Genomic DNA, 18,450 nt, shown 5'->3' with positions numbered 1-18,450 from the left:
TCATCAAATAATTACTTTATAAAATTGTATATCATTATTTATTATTAAATTATTTCTTAAATTAATAATTTTATTTGTAATACATATTAAATAATAGATAATAACTAAATTAGTATATTTAAAACTTGTAATTAAAATGGATAAAAAGAGAAAAAAAAATTCAATAAACTTTAATTGTAAATGTATATTTTATTAGAAAAATGAAAACATATCTTAGATAAATAATTAAAATAATAAACGAATTTGGACATTGGGAGTTTGGTCCTGAATTTTCCGAATTAATCTTGCTAGTTGAGTGCGCCGATTATATTGCTTTTTGCCCTTTTTCCTTTCCCACGTGCACATACTCTTGCTATCTCCTAACGGAAAGTAATTTTCTCGCGTGTTCACATTCGCACGTGCGGATAATAGACATTTATCGAGTTTAATTAAAAAATAAATTTATATTTAATTTGCTCATAAAATTCAAAATAAGCCTAATTTGATATATAGAATATTAAAATTATTTTAAAAGTTTTACTGAGTAGATGAATAATAAATGAAATAGGAGCTTAATTATTGAGAATAAAGTCAAAATAGAAAATCTTATAGTAATATGATAGGATGACTTGGTGGGAAGTGGGATTAAAAGAGAGTCAAAGTCAATGGGCATCTCATAAATGGGACAACAACTGCCAGCTAGCAATCACACTCCACTCCTTACTAGCGTTCGTCCACGTCAAAATCAAAGACACATACCTTTTCCTCTTCGGAACGTGTGACCCCACACGCTCACCTCTGCTTTTTTTCTTTGTCTTCTTTAATTTCCCCTTATACTACTGTTTATTATCATGATATTTATTCAAATTTAATTGATAATTACTCTTAATATAATATAAATAATTAACTTTAAGAACTCAAAAGAAATATAAGCATGACAAAAAATTAAAGGTGGCGGCTTCCATTTTTATATATATTGATTAATAAAAATTATCTAGAAGATGAAGAAAAAAAAAAGAGATAGAGACAAGTGTTTTTGGGTATGGTATGATATGACGGCGTCTGCATGCATGTAGATTTATGCATAGCGCTTGAAAACGCGTGAACACTGAATAGAGACAGTGAGAATACTTTATTACTTTTAACTTATTAGAGAATTACTATTTAATCCTCAAATTATTATAAAATTTATTATAATTTTTAAAATATCCTCTATTAGATCATTTTTATATAATATAATATTCTTTCCATAAAAGGTTAATTTTTTAAATAGTGATATAAATTTTAACATAATTCAATTTTATTATGTAATAAAAATTTATTTATTTAATAATGTTTTTAATTTATATAAAAATAAAAATAAAAATGTTTTTTTGTGAGACGATATATATTAATTGTATAATGTACAAAATATCAAAGAAAAAATAATTTATTAAAAAATAATTTATTTTTAATATTTAAATTATAAATAATTTAAATAAAAGAATAATATAATAACATGTTTTAATATATTAAAATAAGTATAATTCTACATACGTCACTAGCATGAGGCAACGAATGTGGAAAAACACTGATCGGAAAAAGGCTGAGGCTGTTGCTGCTTTCACTGTCAATTAGCATGCTAAAATAATATTAATGTAGTTTTATTCAAAGTTCATCTATGAATTTTTTTAATTATTTCAAATTTTAAATTTCAATTTTAATACTTTTATTTTTTTTTCAAAGAAAGACGAATTTTATGTAAAAAAAAGAGAAATGTTTTTTCAAATTAACAATTTTATACTTGAATAATTTAGGTTATCTTATTTTAAGGTTTAATTACAAAAAGCCCTATTTTTTGTAAATTAATTATTGTAATTTTAAAAATTTATTAAAATGTCACCAAATTTTAATAACAGTTATTACGTAACTATTTAATTGGGAGTATTCATTTTTCGGTATAAAAAAATTGATTAGTTATTTTAATAAACTTATATTTGGTTATGTCAGTTTTTGGTTAATAACTATATAAATTCTTAATATTCAATTATGGACTTGGTTATCTAAAATTAGATAATTGAATTAATTGACTATTATTAATTAGATAATTGTAATTTTGTTAATAAATATTTTAATCTTTTATTCATAGTATTTAATTTCTAATTATTCAATATTAATAAAAGACCATTCGTTTATTTTTATAATTAAAAATATATCATTTATTATTTATATATAATATTATGAGATTCATACAGAATAAGATTTACAAAAGTATAAACTTAGTCTGAGGGATTCTGTTCTTTTTTTTTATTATTTTTTTTTTATTTTTTATTTTTTAGTGATGTATAATCGCCACTTAATATCGTCTGTTCTTATTATGCAGACTCGTATGTATGGAGGTGTTAATGTATTTATTTTTGTTAGGCGGCTATTTAATTCTCTTTTAATGCGCATACTGATTGGGTCGTGAGACAGTCGGGCCTGCTCTTCTTTCTCCTATCATGTCGCTAGACTACACTCTCCTCTGATAAATCCAAGTCTAAAATCAGTTCGGTTTACTTTAATCACGAACTGGACGGTATAATATTTAAATCGATAAGTTCAGTAGAATTTATTGTAATCTGAACCTGTTTTCTTCTCAAAATTTCGTTTCAGTCTGAATGTCAAAAATTCGTCAATCATCAAAATACATATATATTGATTTCGACTCGGTCTTAATTTGATTAATATTTTTAAAATTATTAAGATTCAGATAATTTAGAGTTCAATTCAATTAATTAATTGAATTTTATCTTTTACATTTAACTGTTGGTATTTATGTGAAAAAACAAAATACCTTTGTAGGGGGCTAGAGGCCACCAATTGCATGATGTTTTAATATATTTATTTAAAATAAATTGATAATAATTAAATGCAAAGATTAATATCCATTTATTTAAAATCTAATCGAGGAAAATAATAATAATATACCTAAAAATGGATTGGAAAATTAAAATTTACGATAATATATTTTAAAACCTCTTAAGTTCTAATATTACTTAAAATTTGCCATTGCAGTTGGTGAGTAATTAACTACTGGCGATTTTTTTTTTCATACTTGAAATAAAACAATCGAAATTCTCTATATATACATTTTTTAAAATAATTTATGAAAACAAAATATAAAAATTAGACTGTGAAAATTAAAAAATAAAAAAAAAACATAAATTAAATTTAATATATTTCATAAAATAATTTATGCCGTAATCATTGAACTTCAACGATGATTTTAATAAAGAATCAGGACTACTCATGGGGATAGAGTTGAACATCTTCCAACCCCCAACTGCGCAGTCAGCCTTCTACTTTAGCATTTAATAATAATAATAATAATAATAATAATAATAATAATAATAATAATAAAGTTTTAAAATCACATATATCTTAACAAACAAAATATCTAATGTATAAAATTGGAAATTGCTCAGAAGAAGTTTTGCAAAAATTCTCAAATTCCCATTTGCTAATTTTTTGGTATATATACATATGTTTTTTAAATGGTAATACTATAGGTTTGAGATTCAGCGCAGGGAGCATTTGAGAATTGACCACATCTTTTTTTAATGGAATGAAATACTGGATCAGATGGGGCCACGTCTTGATTTTATTTTCTTAAATTTAATATGAAACCAACGATTTTATTATGAGAAATTGTCTTATCTCATAATAAAACACATCAATTATTCTAAAATTAAAATATTAGAGAAAGTATAATACCGTAATTTTATTATTTTTATTTTAAAATATATAATTCAATTTATATTAAAATAATATTTTATAATATTAAACTGTTAGTTTTACTTATTTATTTATTTATTATTATTATTAATTTTTTATACTTGGGGACAAGGAACCGTGATGAGCATGCCTCCCCATACGGATTGTATTAAAATAAATGGATTATGAAAAGACCTCTCAAATTGAAAATAGGACTTAATGTGTTTATATTTTTCAGTTTTCAGCAGAAACTTATGTTTAAATGAGTTCGTCTACTTGCAAAAAAATAACATGAAAAAAATATTTTTATTATAATTTTCTTGTAAAAAATAATTTTTTAAATTAACTTATTTACTATTGTAAATTTTAAAAAATAAAAAAATATCAATAAATTAATATATAATATTATCAATAAAATTTTAAAATTTTTTTTTCATAGAAATTAATAGTTTGTTTGGATAGAGGGAAAGTAGAAAGGAAAGAAAATAAAAGAGGTAAACAATTTTGATGTGATATATATTTTTTGTTTAAATAGAGAAGGAGAGAAAAATAAATTTTATTTTTCCTTAATTATTTTCTCTCCATTTTGGAGAGAAAATTAAAAATCATGTATTTTTTTTTATATTCTTTTACTTAACAATAGCAAAAAATTCAAGTTGATAAGCGAAGGATTTGAGCGTTTTTATTTAAAAATAGCAAATATTATTGATTGTCAATGTATTTTTCTTTGAATAACCTTACACATTGAAGTAAGATAATTTATTAGAATATTATATTTAAAATTATTGTCGAATGTAATATGAGAAAGATTAAAATTTAGAAAATCAATTAAATACAAACTTTGTAGAGAGCTCAATAATAAATAAATTATAATTTAGAGGCTTAAAAACATTATCTCATTAATTTTTATGTAACATAGTTAAAAAATTTAAATAAATAATTTTACTAAAATTTAATATTTTTTTTATTTTATCTATGAAAAAGACTAATGTGGGTAGAATTAAACACTGGTCTTCTATATATAAAAAAAAGAAACTGGCCTTCGCTAAGGATTAAAATGAAAAAGAAGAGAACTCAAAAAAATAGATTGTTACTTGAAAATACAGACAAGTATCGTAATATAGTAATCATTGATACAGTGTCACAGTTGGTCCATTGCACCTTTTTCTATAATAAATCTGCTCTCTCTCTCTCTTCAGCTGAAACCAATAAACTCCTTTACAGCCCAAAGTAAGAGGGTTAAGAGGAAGAAGAAGAAGAAGAAGAAAAGATAAAGCAAAGCAAAAATAAGGATGAAAATGGGAGCTCATTTTCCAACTCTAAAGCTACAGCTTCTACTTCCCATCTTCACCTTCTTTTCTTTCGCTGTCTTTGCAGCCGCCGCCGCCGCTAAGCTTCACCCAGTTGAAGGTAGCTGCCAGATAAACAATACATTTTTTTTTTCTACTTTCTTTCACTTCCAAAATTTAATGGGATTCCAATTTGAAATTTGATGTTTTGAGATAGGATTGAAGGATTGTTTGTTTTGCGCAGTGAAGGCATTGAAGGATATAGGGAAGAGGCTGGGGAAGAAGGATTGGGATTTTGGAGTGGATCCGTGCAGTGGAAAAGGGAATTGGAGAGTTTTGGATGAGAGGAAAGGGTTTGAAAGCAGTGTCACTTGTAATTGCAGCTTCAATCACAATTCCACTTGCCATGTAGTAAGCATGTATTCTTCTCTCTCTCTATCTCTCTCTCTGCTTTTTCCAATTCTTCTGTTAATTTTTCTACTTTCTTCATTAATAATTAATTAAGCTCTGATTGTGATTTAAACTCTTAATTTGGAGAGATTATAGGCCAGAAGATATTATGCTAGGAGAGAAAGTTTGGCTTGGATTGGAATGATTAGGAAGTTGCCTGAGTTGAGTGGACCCATTGAGTGGATTAATTTTACATCACTCATTCTTTTAGTATATAAAAATTAATAAATTATTTCCTTGTATCATTATTGGTGGAAAATCTAAATCTTATAATTAAAGTATGCATTTCATTTTTATATTTAAGCAAAATTAATGCATGAATAAATTTACCATATTATTAGAAAAATACGTCATTTTTAAAGTACAGACTAAACGTTTTAGGCTTTCCTGCAAAATAATTTTTTAATGAAAGTTTTGTTTTTGGGTATGGAGAAGAACTATGAGGCTTGACGAATAGTAAAATGAGTTGAAAACTATTTTCTGTAGTTTATATATATATATATATATATATATATATATATATATATTTATATTTCTTTTAATATATTATTGTCTATGGTAAATTTTTATCTCATACTGTGGTTGCAAAAAATAAAAGGAACATATCCCTTTCTAGATTTTTTTTAATTAATTTTTTTAGAGCACCCAAATCGGGCATGTTGAAGTCAACATAGACAGACGATGACTTCACACCATAGTTAATCTCTGGTGCGTCGGTGCCGATGTGTATATAATATATAGAGAGAATATTTAATTAAATATCAAATTCGAAATATTTTTCTTTTTTATTTCAATTAAACCATAATTATTCTCGCAATCTTGAAATGATCCTTTCCCATTTATTATTATTATTTTTGCAAAATTTCCATTTATTAGTTTATTTTGGAATAAAATGATATTATTGAGTTTTTGCATAATTCATCAATGTCACAATAATCCCCAGATTACTGTAGCTGGTATAAATTTAATTGGTTTACAGATAAATAATGCAGTGCATAAAAATTAAATCTTGATTCCATCCCACTCAAATGAAAATCAGTCAGAACTAGAACTTCTCTTGGTGGATTCTGTACAATTTGATGAAAATTAAAGTAAGAAATAAACGAGTAAGATGATGAATTCAATTTCAAATATTATTCTGCTTTTTTAAGTTAAAGAAGAACTCATGGTTACTTGTTTCTAATTTGCTGTATAAATATATGCAGTGCCTTAAAGGCTCAGAATCTATCTGGAATTGTTCCACCAGAATTTTCCAAGTTTCGTTACCTTGAACTACTGTGAGCAAATCAGAAATTTCTCTTATATATATACATATATGTAAAGTTTGAATTTTATTCCAGAATGGTTAAAAGTCTTCACTCAATTGTCAAGCAGGGACCTCAGTCGCAACTGCCTCACTGGTTCCATACCTTCCCAATGGGCTACTATGCGCTTAGTCGATCTGTAAGAATACTCACAATTCTCTTTGTTTGAAAATGCTTTAAACCAATCTGAAAGTGTAATCTTTTGTTAATAATCTTGCAGCTCTTTTATGGGGAATCGACTGTCTGGTCCATTTCCAAAAGTTCTCGCCAATATCACCACCCTCAAGAACCTGTATGTTGAATTTTATTCCTATTGATAATTTAAAATTTTCTGGGTTACTCTATTAATTCGTCGATTTTAAAGCAACGTAGACTGGCACTGGTTCAGCTTGGATTCAATTTACCCATATTACAATTTGAAATGTAGCTAAATGTTAAACGTTCAAAGGTGAAACCGTGAAAGTAAAACAAACCAAACAAATGAGAAATATTTCAGAAGGAAGCATATTTTGTCCCTTTCATAGTTTTAGCTAAAAGCAATAGATTTTTATTTTTAGCTAAAAGCAACTGATACCAGGCTGAACTTTGCCTGCCTGGAATTTGATTTCAGAACCATTTTAGATTGGTTTTGCACGGTGGGATATTAACACATTTGAGTTGCAGGAGCATTGAGGGAAATAAATTGTCAGGACCCATTCCACCAGAGATTGGAAAATTGGTCAAGTTACAGAAAATGTAATGCCATGTATTCTTCATGCTCATTGATTCTTTAATCTTTCTAACAGACTTCCTTTTGCTGTTGTTATAACGTTGTGCTTATTATTCTCCCTTCAGTATCATTTCATCAAATGCATTCACAGGAAAAATACCCACAGAGCTTTCCAAGTTGGCACACTTGACTGATTTGTAAGTAGACAGCTTCTCTTTCTTGGATCCTTTCAGTTGTAGTTGAATGTCAGAAAGCCCAAACAAATAAACATAATGTGGCTTATTGTGGCAGTTAAGCAAGATAGATTAAGCCGAGGAATCTAACATTAAACGTGCTACAATTGTTTAGATCTTTCAATCTCTTCTTTCTATGCTTTAAATAATAGTACTTTGTGGAAAACCTTCTGAGTTTTTATTTCTTGACACCCTTTTAGGAGAATAAGTGATAATAATTTCTCAGGAAAGATACCAGGTTTCATCAGCAAATTGACACAAATTCAGAAACTGTAAGTTTTCTAACGGAATTTTTTTAATCTGCTCCATTTTTTAGATAATTTATTAGTCTTTTTCTAATTGTTCTATTTTCTTACAGGCACATACAGGGTTGCTCACTCGAGGGACCTATACCTACCAGCATTTCTTCATTGACCAGCTTAGCTGATCTGTATGCTACCTTAAAACCCTAGCTTTGTTTATTTTGTAGAAAAGGAGGCCTTTTTGCTAAGAAGTTTGCTTTTGCTATTTTACGACTTTCAGGCGGATTAGTGATCTGATAGGAAAAGGTTCAACTTTCCCACCTCTGAGTGATATGGAATCCATGAAGACATTGTGAGTTCAAGTTTTGATGATCATATGCTATTGTTGCTTATACTTTTATCCTTTAGTGTGAATTTGACATGGATAATAAAAGATTTAACTCAGTTGTTAAATGCAGGATATTAAGGAATTGCATGCTATCAGGAGAGATCCCAGAATATATTGGGAACATGAAAAAACTGAAAAATCTGTGAGTAGATTCACCTAAAGGCTCTAGTGAGTTCCTAAGAATGAAAGATTTCTCATTCAAAGGATGGTACTCATGAATCTCCAAAACAGTTGTGCATTCTGCTAAAAATTTACTATCAAAATTGAAGCCTTTTCATATATCATTTTGAAGAAATCCCAGAATTAATGAGGAAAAAAGGATTGGAAAAATTACTACATAGTCCCTAGGGTATGGAAAACTCACTAGTAGGTCCCTCAGTTTTGAAAAATACATTAAAATACCCCTAACATTTTAAAAGTCTACTAATTAGTCTTTCCGTTAATTTTAATCATAAGTATTTTACTATTTAGTCCCTATAGTTTTAAAAAATTCATTAGTTGGTCCCTTAAGTTTTTAAAAAGTCTACTAATTAGTCTCTCCATATTAGGGACATTTTAGGTTTTTTTGCAATACTTAACAGCTAAAATTAACGGAAATACCGGCTAATAGACTTTTTAAAACGTCAAAAATGTTTTAATGCATTTTTCAAAACTGAAGAATCTACTAGTAAATTTCCCTATACCATAGGGCTTAAATAGTAATTTTTTCAAAAGATTTAAGCTTGGGATACCACTTTTATTTATGTGATTTGATATGCCACACTCACATTTTATGTTATGTGGGATTTCTCTAGTGGATTTTACTCAGCAGTTAAAAACCAAAATGCTCTCCATGTGGAGGGGATCTAAATCCATACACATGGACAGACAATTGCTTTTAAAACTTTTCTCTTTTCTCCCTTCCTGTTTTATTCTCATAATTTGCTTTTCCTTGTCAACGTAGAGATCTCAGCTTCAATAACCTGGCTGGAGGAATTCCCACGACATTTTCCCAATTGGAAAAAGTAGACTTTGTGTAAGTGGATGTCCCAAGTTAATATCATGAGTCTGTTGGCTGTAACGTGAGTTAGCATAATATTGGCAATTCATTGTTTTATTAGGTACTTGACTGGAAACAAGCTCACTGGATCAGTACCTCAATGGATCCTTGAAAGGAACAAGAATGTGTATGTTTATTTCCTTCATTCCGAAGCTTGAAGTTCCACGTCTTCCCAAATGTTGTTATGGTCAACAGCTTTTATGGAATGCTTATTTTGAACCATTTTCTTCTGGAGCACATTAAATATACAAGTGCAAGGATGTGCAAATGGTGTCACATAATCCAATACAACTCAACATCTTCGTTTTTGAAGTCAAATTAAGCTCACAAGGAAAAAAAATCATATGAGGATAGTGTATTACTATTGCCCATGTAGATGGTAATTGTTTTTCCTGGGTTTTGTCTGTAGGGATGTTTCTGATAACAACTTCACATGGGGAAGCTCAGGTCCAATTGAATGTCCTCAAGGGAGTGTGTTAGTATAATAAAATGTTTCTCTTCTTCTTCTTCTTTATAATAACTATGTTTCTTATTCGTGCAAATTATATTGAACCATGTCAATTGATTTTCTAGGAACTTAGTGGAGAGTTACTCTTCATCAGCAAACAAATTGTAAGAATTTTACATGATTGTTATCAAATATTTGTACTTAAAATGTTAAAGGATATTGTTATTGCTCCTTTTCATATACTTGTCCCTTTGAATTAGATTTTGATGTCTTTTGTGGTCTATTGCTAACTGATAGTACTTGATGTTTCTTTTTCTTATGTCACAGAAGTAAAGTCCACCCATGCCTGAAACAGGACTTCCCTTGTTCTTCAAGTAAACGTGAGTAAATCGTTTGAGGTTAAAGTTCCTGAAATGCTTGCACCCTGTTTTACAATTGAGATAGTCAGTTTGTTTGACTTGGCTATTTCTTAACATTTCACAAATTTCTTTGTAATTTAAAGCTTTATTCATGTCTAATCATCTCTATTCAACATGGTGCTATTGTTGGACTTGTTGAAGCATAAAAAACTTCAATTGGGAAAAAGTCAAACACATTGATATAAGATTTTATGGTTTAATTAACTTTTTTCAGGGTCTCATCCACGGAGTCAAAATAATAAGCTTCACCCCAATTTTGGAAATAACATGTACTTATATTTTCCTTGAAACCAATAGAGTAAATAAACGCCTTAATTGGATATATCCTGAAATATCATTAACGCACGAGTTATATGCCACAGATGGCTTACAAGATATCATGATGATTCTTGTTCTCTCTTGCAACTTCCTGCTTCTTATAAACTTTAGAAGTAATTGTTCTCTCATGGAACTTCCTACCTGTTACTTCACTCTCTTATCAATACAAATACTTGCTTTTTGCAAAAACCTTGAAGACTCCTAATTACACTCTTATTAAAAGAGTTCCCAGATCTAGTCCCTATGAATAAGAAACCATTCACATTGTTGTTACATAAAACTATTAATAGCAAATCCACATAAAATGAGACATCCCAGTAGTTGGTGCAACTCCACGAGGTTGGAGAGAAGGAGATGGTTTGTTTGCCCAAAACCAAAGACATTAAGTAATGTGCAAACATTCCAACATCATTTGGTGTGGTTAGTAATTCAGGAATAGTTTTTGAAATGTAGTCGATTATGCATAATGTAGTTTCTTGTCATTGATGAAAATATGGTACACTTTCTGAAGTTCAGGATAATTTAGGATTTCTTTTATTTAATAAAACGGTTTTGCCAATTTCAGAGTGTCTTATCAAATAAAAATTAGTAAGAGTTGCATGATGTTTATTGAAGTTAAGAAACGAGATCTATCAGGAAGAGAGGAAAACTGAGAGACATGCCAGTTGGTCAGCAGTGAAAATGGATAAATGCTACTTGTCAGTTGATTGAACTAGATTTCCATATTTCACTTCCATTTTAGCCTTTCCTGGAAGTTAGTTATCTAAATCATTCTTTGCGTTGTGATTGTCTTATCAGATCATTACTCCTTGCATATTAACTGTGGTGGTAAAGAGATAGTTGCCAGTGGTAACACCACATTCCAAGCTGATTTAGAACCAAGAGGTGCTTCTATGTTTCACTCAAGTCAGTCTTGGGCCTTCAGCAGCACTGGGAGCTTCATGGATAATGACAAAGATGCTGATTCCTATATTCAGACCAATACTTCTGCTATATTTAATGTTTCTGCGCTTGATGCACAACTCTACACCAAAGCCCGTGTTTCTCCTCTCTCGCTCACTTACTATGGACTTTGCCTTCTCAATGGAAATTATACTGTAAAGCTTCACTTTGCAGAGATTGTTTTCACAAATGACACTTCATTTAATAGCCTTGGGAAGCGTTTATTTGATGTTTATATCCAGGTAACTAAATTTTCCTGGTATAAAGAAAAACCTAATTGAATTTTATGTCCATAGATGTTTATTATTTATGGATTGTGTTTATACAGGGAAAGTTGGTGCTGAAAGATTTAAACATTGCAGAAGAGGCTGGTGGCGTTGGTAGGCCAATTGTAAAGAAATTTACTGTGGCTGTAACAAGCCACACGCTAAAGATTCACTTTTATTGGGCTGGAAGAGGGACAACAGGCATACCAGTTAGAGGAATTTATGGCCCTCTTGTATCAGCTATATCAGTTGATCCAAGTAAGAAAATTTCTCAAAAAACCAAGAAAAGTTCCCTCTTAACTAACCTGAACCTGAAAAAAAAATTATAAAGCTATAGCATAAGTTTATCTCGACCAGTATTGTCACACCCTATATCTTATGCTAGTGGTACTAGCCAACAGGGAGATCCTTGGTACTTTTGTACTTGTTAGGTCCAGTGGTCCATAAAGATATTAAACCTAGCACTTTTGGGAAGGCGTACAAATATATTTTTTTCCTAATGAAAAATGTCATACTCTGATCTTTTTAATCTTATGCCTTCTTCTAATGAGGTATATTATCTTCACACACTATATATTTGATATTTATCTATCTCCATCACATATTATTCCCAAAGCATTGTAACTGAACCCCCATCCAGTAACATTGCCAATCAATATTAGCATAGTTGGGTATCTAAGCACCCGCAATATTGGCAACTGCCTGATGGCAAGGCATGTTGCATAAGTTGACTGGAACGGAGACTGCTTTTAGGAGGGTCACCACTGGCAATTCTCATGAGACATAAATTTTGCAAAGATTCCTATATTGCAATTTGTATATATAGCTAATGTACAATCTACATAGTACCTGAGAAGTTAAAATTCAGTGGTTACCTTGAAATCTATTGATGTGACTTATTCCCATAGTTCCTCTTATTGCACAGACTTCAAACCACCTTCAGATAATGACAGGCAAAAAGTCATGATAGTGGCTGGCACTGTGGCTGCTACCTTATTTCTTGTTCTTCTGTTCCTGTGTATCATGTGGAGGAAAGGCTGTCTAGGAGCGAAAGTCTCTGAAGATAAAGGTATTATGCGTCCCACCAGTAATATTCATTATAACCTTATAGAGGGAAAGAAAGCGAGTTAATTGAAATCTTCCACTCATATTTGTACTCATAAAGTGTTTAAAACTTCCTACACACCACATTGTACATTCAATATATTGTCCACATGGATCTCTTTTCTTAACTGTTGTTTCACCTTTCTCAATTATGGCTAAATTTGTAAGCCTCTGCACTAAATCCAAAAACAGAAACACGGCCACTTGCTAGCCTACTCCAGAAGAGTAAGCATAAAGCTTGAATTTCCTATCATATCTTTTCTTATTACTAAACAGAACTTATTTTCCACTTGGAACTCAGAGAAAAATTATTGTACCATAGGATTTACTTCTGCATCTGGTTAAGTTTCCATACTGCATATAAGCTGTTAAGTTTTAAGTTCACATTTACTGTAATAACTTTCAGAAGATCTTATTTCATCATTGTTTTACTTTTAAATTGATAATAGTATTGTGATGCTATTCTCACAAATCATGAAATTTATTCCTTTACTCCTGCAAGCTCAAAGATTGGGTTTTGGTCATTCACCTTCCATGTTTGCAAAAGAACCAAGGGTGAGGTGATTTAGAATTATCTATTGACATATAAAACTATATTTTGCAGAGCTGAGAGGTCTAGATCTGCAGACAGGAATATTCACTCTAAAACAAATAAAAGCTGCCACTAAGAACTTTGATGCAGAAAATAAAGTTGGAGAGGGTGGTTTTGGCTCAGTTTACAAGGTAATTGCCTGTTTCATCAGTTTTATAATTTTCACCATCCATCTTAAACAATCGGTTGTATGCATATATCTAAAATGAGGTCAGAAGTGAACCAAAGAGAAGCAGGAACATCGTTCTCAATTGTCACAATGCAGTCCACATTTAAGCAAATGCAGGGTCTTATAGGAAGTTTAATGTTGGAACTTATAACTACTAAATGCAGGGTCTACTAGCAGATGGAACTATAATTGCAGTAAAGCAGCTCTCCTCAAAGTCTAAGCAAGGTAACCGTGAGTTTGTGAATGAAATAGGCATGATATCTGCTCTGCAACATCCTAATCTTGTAAAGCTATATGGATGCTGCGTTGAGGGAAACCAGTTGATGCTCATATATGAGTACATGGAAAATAACTGCCTATCCCGTGCTCTTTTTGGTGAGTTTATATTCATATCCACCAAAACCATGCAAACACCTTAAACAAAATTTTCTAAAATGGCAAGGGAGAATTGATTGGCTTTTAAATTATTCACAGGGAAGAATTCGACAAGCAGGCTAAAACTGGACTGGCCTACCAGGAAAAAAATTTGTCTCGGTGTAGCTAGGGGTTTGGCATACCTTCATGAAGAGTCGAGAATAAAAATTGTGCACAGGGATATCAAGACAAGCAATGTGTTGCTTGATAAGGATCTGAATGCAAAAATTTCAGATTTTGGTTTGGCTAAGCTAAATGAAGATGAGAATACCCACATTAGCACCCGGATTGCTGGAACTATGTGAGTTCTTTTCTAAGAACATTATGTACATCCTATCTTTCTGCCAGTTTTAACTAGGATAGTAAAATGCTTATATTTCATAAAATCTATACCATTGCACTAGACAATTGGCCTTGTTTATACAATATTAAATGTTCCTTTTTCCTTTTTAGGTTCTTAATTTCATTGAGACTATTCATCACATTTATTTTCATACTTGGTTAAATCCACATAAATGGAGCCTATGCAGCATATGCCGAGTTCATTGTAACTTTTGATTTTGCAGTGGCTATATGGCTCCTGAGTATGCAATGCGTGGCTACTTAACTAACAAAGCAGACGTTTACAGCTTTGGAGTTGTTGCGTTGGAAATCGTCAGCGGCAAGAGCAACACAAATTACAGGCCAAAGGAGGAATTCGTTTACCTTCTTGATTGGGTAATTGGATTGCTTCAGACTTTCCTCCCTTTGCTGCATTATGAGAATTAATTCCTCTCCTAGGTTGTTCCTTACTAACAACGTAAAACCTTAATTGTGTGAACTTGTAATAGGCTTATGTTTTGCAAGAGAGAGGAAGTCTGCTGGAGCTGGTTGATCCAGAGTTGGGATCAGCCTATTCATCAGAGGAAGCAATGGTGATGCTAAATGTAGCACTCTTGTGTACCAATGCATCTCCAACACTGAGGCCTACAATGTCTCAAGTTGTGAGCATGCTTGAAGGTCGAACCGCGGTTCAGGATCTTCTTTCTGATCCTGGGTTTTCAGCCATCAACTCAAAATACAAGGCCATCAGAAACCACTTCTGGCAGAACCCAAGCAACAACCATAGCCTCTCTTCAAATGGTCCTTGTACGGATTCCTCAAGTTCATATATAGACATTGAAGAGGCTGATCGTATTCTAAGAGTTAGTTTAGCAGAATCCTATTTAAATTCCCACGTAGAAACAGATGAGACTACCAATCTTTTAAAGGTTCATTCTGTAAACTCCAATTAGTTGTTAATCTTGTATAACTTTATAATTGTATAGTGGCAATGGAAAAAGTTCCACTGTTATATGGTCTATTTCATTTTATTTATTTGTTTTGAAATAAATAGGAGTAGTAAATATATTATCATTGATATTTTTTGTCATTAACCCAAAAATTATAGTGATTTTGTAAATCCAACGGCCGAGATCAATTTTGATATTAAACAATTTCAGTCAGATAATAGTTACGATTTGAAAATAATTATAGTCCAAAGTGATTTTAGTTTGATTCCGATTATGATTCGACACCGATTTAATTTTTTTCATAATAATATTAATTTCGTATACATTAGCATACCTAAAATTCAATTATTTGTGTATAAGGAAAATTAAGGAAAACCAAATGAACTAAAAACAAAAGAAAAAAAAATCTTAAATCAGACTGATTTTGGTCTTGGTTTAAGGAGGGACCGCAACAGGACATGCGGTTTTAGTCCGGTTTAAAGACCTAAACTGATTGACCGGTGTGATTTCGGATTTAATCAGACTAATTGCGATCTGATTCACAGTCCAAACCGAGCTGCGGCCAGGAAGGTTCATATAAATTCGGTCCGGTTAAGTTTTCCGCATAATAATTATATTCTCTTGACGGAAGGAGTCGTTCGCGGTGTCGCCATTTGATAATCTGGTTTCCAAATTCTAGCCATCGTCTTGGTTTTTTCTCCATTCCAATGGCTTCACCAAATCCAAAGCTTTTTCTTCTCTTCTCAATTATTGTTGCTTTTCTCTCCTTCTCTGCCTCTGCTAGACCCTGCAAAACCCTCTTCATCTCCTCCTACTCCTTCTCCATCAAGCCCCTCTACCCTAACCCTAACTCTCATCACCCTTCCTCCTCCGGATTCGTCACCATCGTCACCGAAATTACTCAACAACGCTCCCCTTCTGAGACCCTCCTTCATCGCCGGGTTTTTCCCGCCGTTCTTGTTGATGATGAAGATTCTCAGCACAGAGCTATCCAACGGCGCCAGGAAGCTCCTGTCTTGCCTTTTGGGCTTTCTTCCTATGACATGAGTTCTCTCCGTGATCGCACCAAGGACATTCTGAGTGTCGTCGTCGCCTTGCTTTTTGGGGTTGGTTGTGGCGCTCTCACCGCCGCTACCATGTACTTGGTCTGGTCCCTTTTCTCTACCCGCTACGATTACCGCTATGAGGAATTTGATAGCGAGGATGGAGATGAAGATGATGATATTAGCCCTAAGAAGGTGGGTTATTGTAAGATCCCTGAGGCTGGTTGCATGCAGAAGCCGGTTAAAGAGGCGGTATGAGAAGGCCTTCCCTTTTATAACGAAGAAATTTCATTTACCGTTTAGGGTTTTATTCAACTGTTTCCTCTTGCTGTTTAGTTCCGTTGGATTATCATTCAACGGTTAATGTTGCTTTCTGGTGTGTTACTGTCAAGAAAGCTTATGGTTGCTTCTGTTGCAATATTTTAATGTCTTCCAAGTCTAATAGATCAATTTCCTGTGTTTTTATTGTTTTGCACTCATTTCTTGTGCGTTGCTTTGATCATTTACCCTGATTATTCTGTTCATTTAAATTATACGTGGGCGGTTTGTGTTTGCTCAGTATGCTTATATGCTGCTTTTTTAGATGCTTGTGGAACCCTAGTGATTGCTATTTACTCCTGAAGTGATTCGCTCATTTGTGTGGAACTAACCAATGGGTAGAGCAAGGAAATACAGGCATTGATATTGTTAAATATATTAACTGAACCAATATCTTCTAATGTAAGGAAATATAAGGTAGCTTTAGCCATTTGTTGAGTGAGATATGTTCTGAATTTAAGGAAAATTTCTAGCATTCCAGAACAGCTACAACGCACATATCAAACGCCTAGGAAGCATGTAAAGACATTCGGGAGAAACTAACATTGTTATTGGTGTGCATATACTGAAGCTGTAGAACACAAATATTTTAATTCCATGATCTATCAGTTCTATCTTGTTCAAGCTCTCAAATATCAAGTGCATTTTATTGGGAAGTAACTGATGTCAAAACTATAAAGTTCAAGTTCTCTGGTAGTTGCAATTGCGTAGTAGGTTATGTAGCTTCTATCATGGCCATGCTCAGACATGACACTTGTACAACTATTCTGACTGAACCTTTACACGAGTAACAGAGCATTTAGGTTGTGATGTTTAGGGGACAATCAATTACGGATGCTATGACTTTTTTTTTTGTCTATTTTCTTAGCTGATTCCTATTAGATCGGACTACTGAATTTCCATGCTCAATGTCATTGGATAATTTTGTATGCTTTCCTAGTTCTTTTTTTTTTGGTACTTGTTATCTCTTGTCAGTCTTATTTTTGTGATATTGGTGCATGTTACTGGTTTATGAATTTTCATTTCCAGTTTGTTGTTGTTGGGTAATATCAGATCAATTTCAGAGGAAATTGGGTAATCAACTATGGTGACGCCCACTTTTTGGAGATAAATTGATGACTGTCCCCTGACATTTTCTACATACATAGATTGTAGTTAGTAAGCCAATTACATATTTAGGCTCGAGAAAATAACTTATAGGTGGAAATTTTTTTTTTTTTTTAAAATATTTTTTATGGAAAATATTTTATAAGAAAATAATTTATTATCATTATTTGGTTGTAATTTTTAAAAATAAAAATTATTCATAAATTTATATGCAGTAATGTCTAGATTTTCAAAGTTTAGAAAATGATTTTAAAGTAATTTTCCTTAAAAATAATTTGATTTTCTATTTGACTAGAAAAATACTTTTCAATTGTCCATTTATGTCATAAAATGTGGAAATTCTCCAAGAAAATATTTTACTGGAACCTTAAATCACTTAACAAATCCTGGGTCAAAATTATAATCAAAATTTTGAAATCTTTTAATCTATACTATTAAGGTTGAATTGTGAATATGCATATATTTTCCCTATTTGGATGTGCTCACCTCGAGTTTTTAAGTGATTGGATTAATAAAATCTATATGTTCTTGAATATCATCCATATTGTAGAGGAAAAGCACCACCGTGATCTTTGTGTTTTGAGGAAGGATCCAAGTGTTGTGGAAGTGTATGCCTAAAATAATGCTTCTGAATTTTCTTAAGTAACACACATCAATGTAGTAGCATTCTC

The 18,450-nt window shown here is 31.5% G+C and overlaps 2 protein-coding genes across 4 annotated transcripts; both read left to right on the top strand.

The window, feature by feature from the left end:
• The first annotated feature begins 4,794 nt into the window (after positions 1-4,794).
• Positions 4,795-15,380, top strand: LOC110600207 (probable LRR receptor-like serine/threonine-protein kinase At1g07650). 3 transcript variants are annotated; one of them, XM_021737010.2, is made up of 24 exons: positions 4,795-5,124; positions 5,248-5,422; positions 6,659-6,730; positions 6,828-6,896; positions 6,978-7,049; positions 7,421-7,492; positions 7,592-7,663; positions 7,900-7,971; positions 8,058-8,129; positions 8,222-8,293; positions 8,400-8,471; positions 9,273-9,344; positions 9,430-9,495; positions 9,778-9,843; positions 9,942-9,980; positions 10,144-10,196; positions 11,352-11,737; positions 11,824-12,019; positions 12,687-12,830; positions 13,470-13,588; positions 13,791-14,001; positions 14,101-14,341; positions 14,607-14,757; positions 14,871-15,380. In XM_021737010.2, the coding sequence occupies exons 1-24, from the start codon at positions 5,007-5,009 to the stop codon at positions 15,312-15,314; spliced, it is 3,126 nt and encodes a 1,041-aa protein (XP_021592702.1). In that variant the 5' UTR covers positions 4,795-5,006; the 3' UTR covers positions 15,315-15,380. The 3 variants fall into 3 exon arrangements, with proteins under 3 accessions (XP_021592702.1, XP_021592721.1, XP_043813747.1); XM_021737029.2 differs by having other exon boundaries at positions 4,796-5,124; positions 5,248-5,414; XM_043957812.1 differs by having other exon boundaries at positions 4,796-5,124; positions 5,221-5,414.
• Positions 15,381-15,911: 531 nt separating this feature from the next.
• Positions 15,912-16,833, top strand: LOC110600260. Its single transcript, XM_021737072.2, has one exon. The coding sequence runs from the start codon at positions 16,019-16,021 to the stop codon at positions 16,610-16,612; it is 594 nt and encodes a 197-aa protein (XP_021592764.1). The 5' UTR covers positions 15,912-16,018; the 3' UTR covers positions 16,613-16,833.
• Positions 16,834-18,450: the final 1,617 nt, after the last annotated feature.

The sequence above is a fragment of the Manihot esculenta genome, chromosome 1 (genome assembly GCF_001659605.2).
Source record: "Manihot esculenta cultivar AM560-2 chromosome 1, M.esculenta_v8, whole genome shotgun sequence".
NCBI classification, from domain to species: Eukaryota; Viridiplantae; Streptophyta; class Magnoliopsida; order Malpighiales; family Euphorbiaceae; genus Manihot; species Manihot esculenta.
This window is presented reverse-complemented; position numbering and strand designations above follow the sequence as displayed.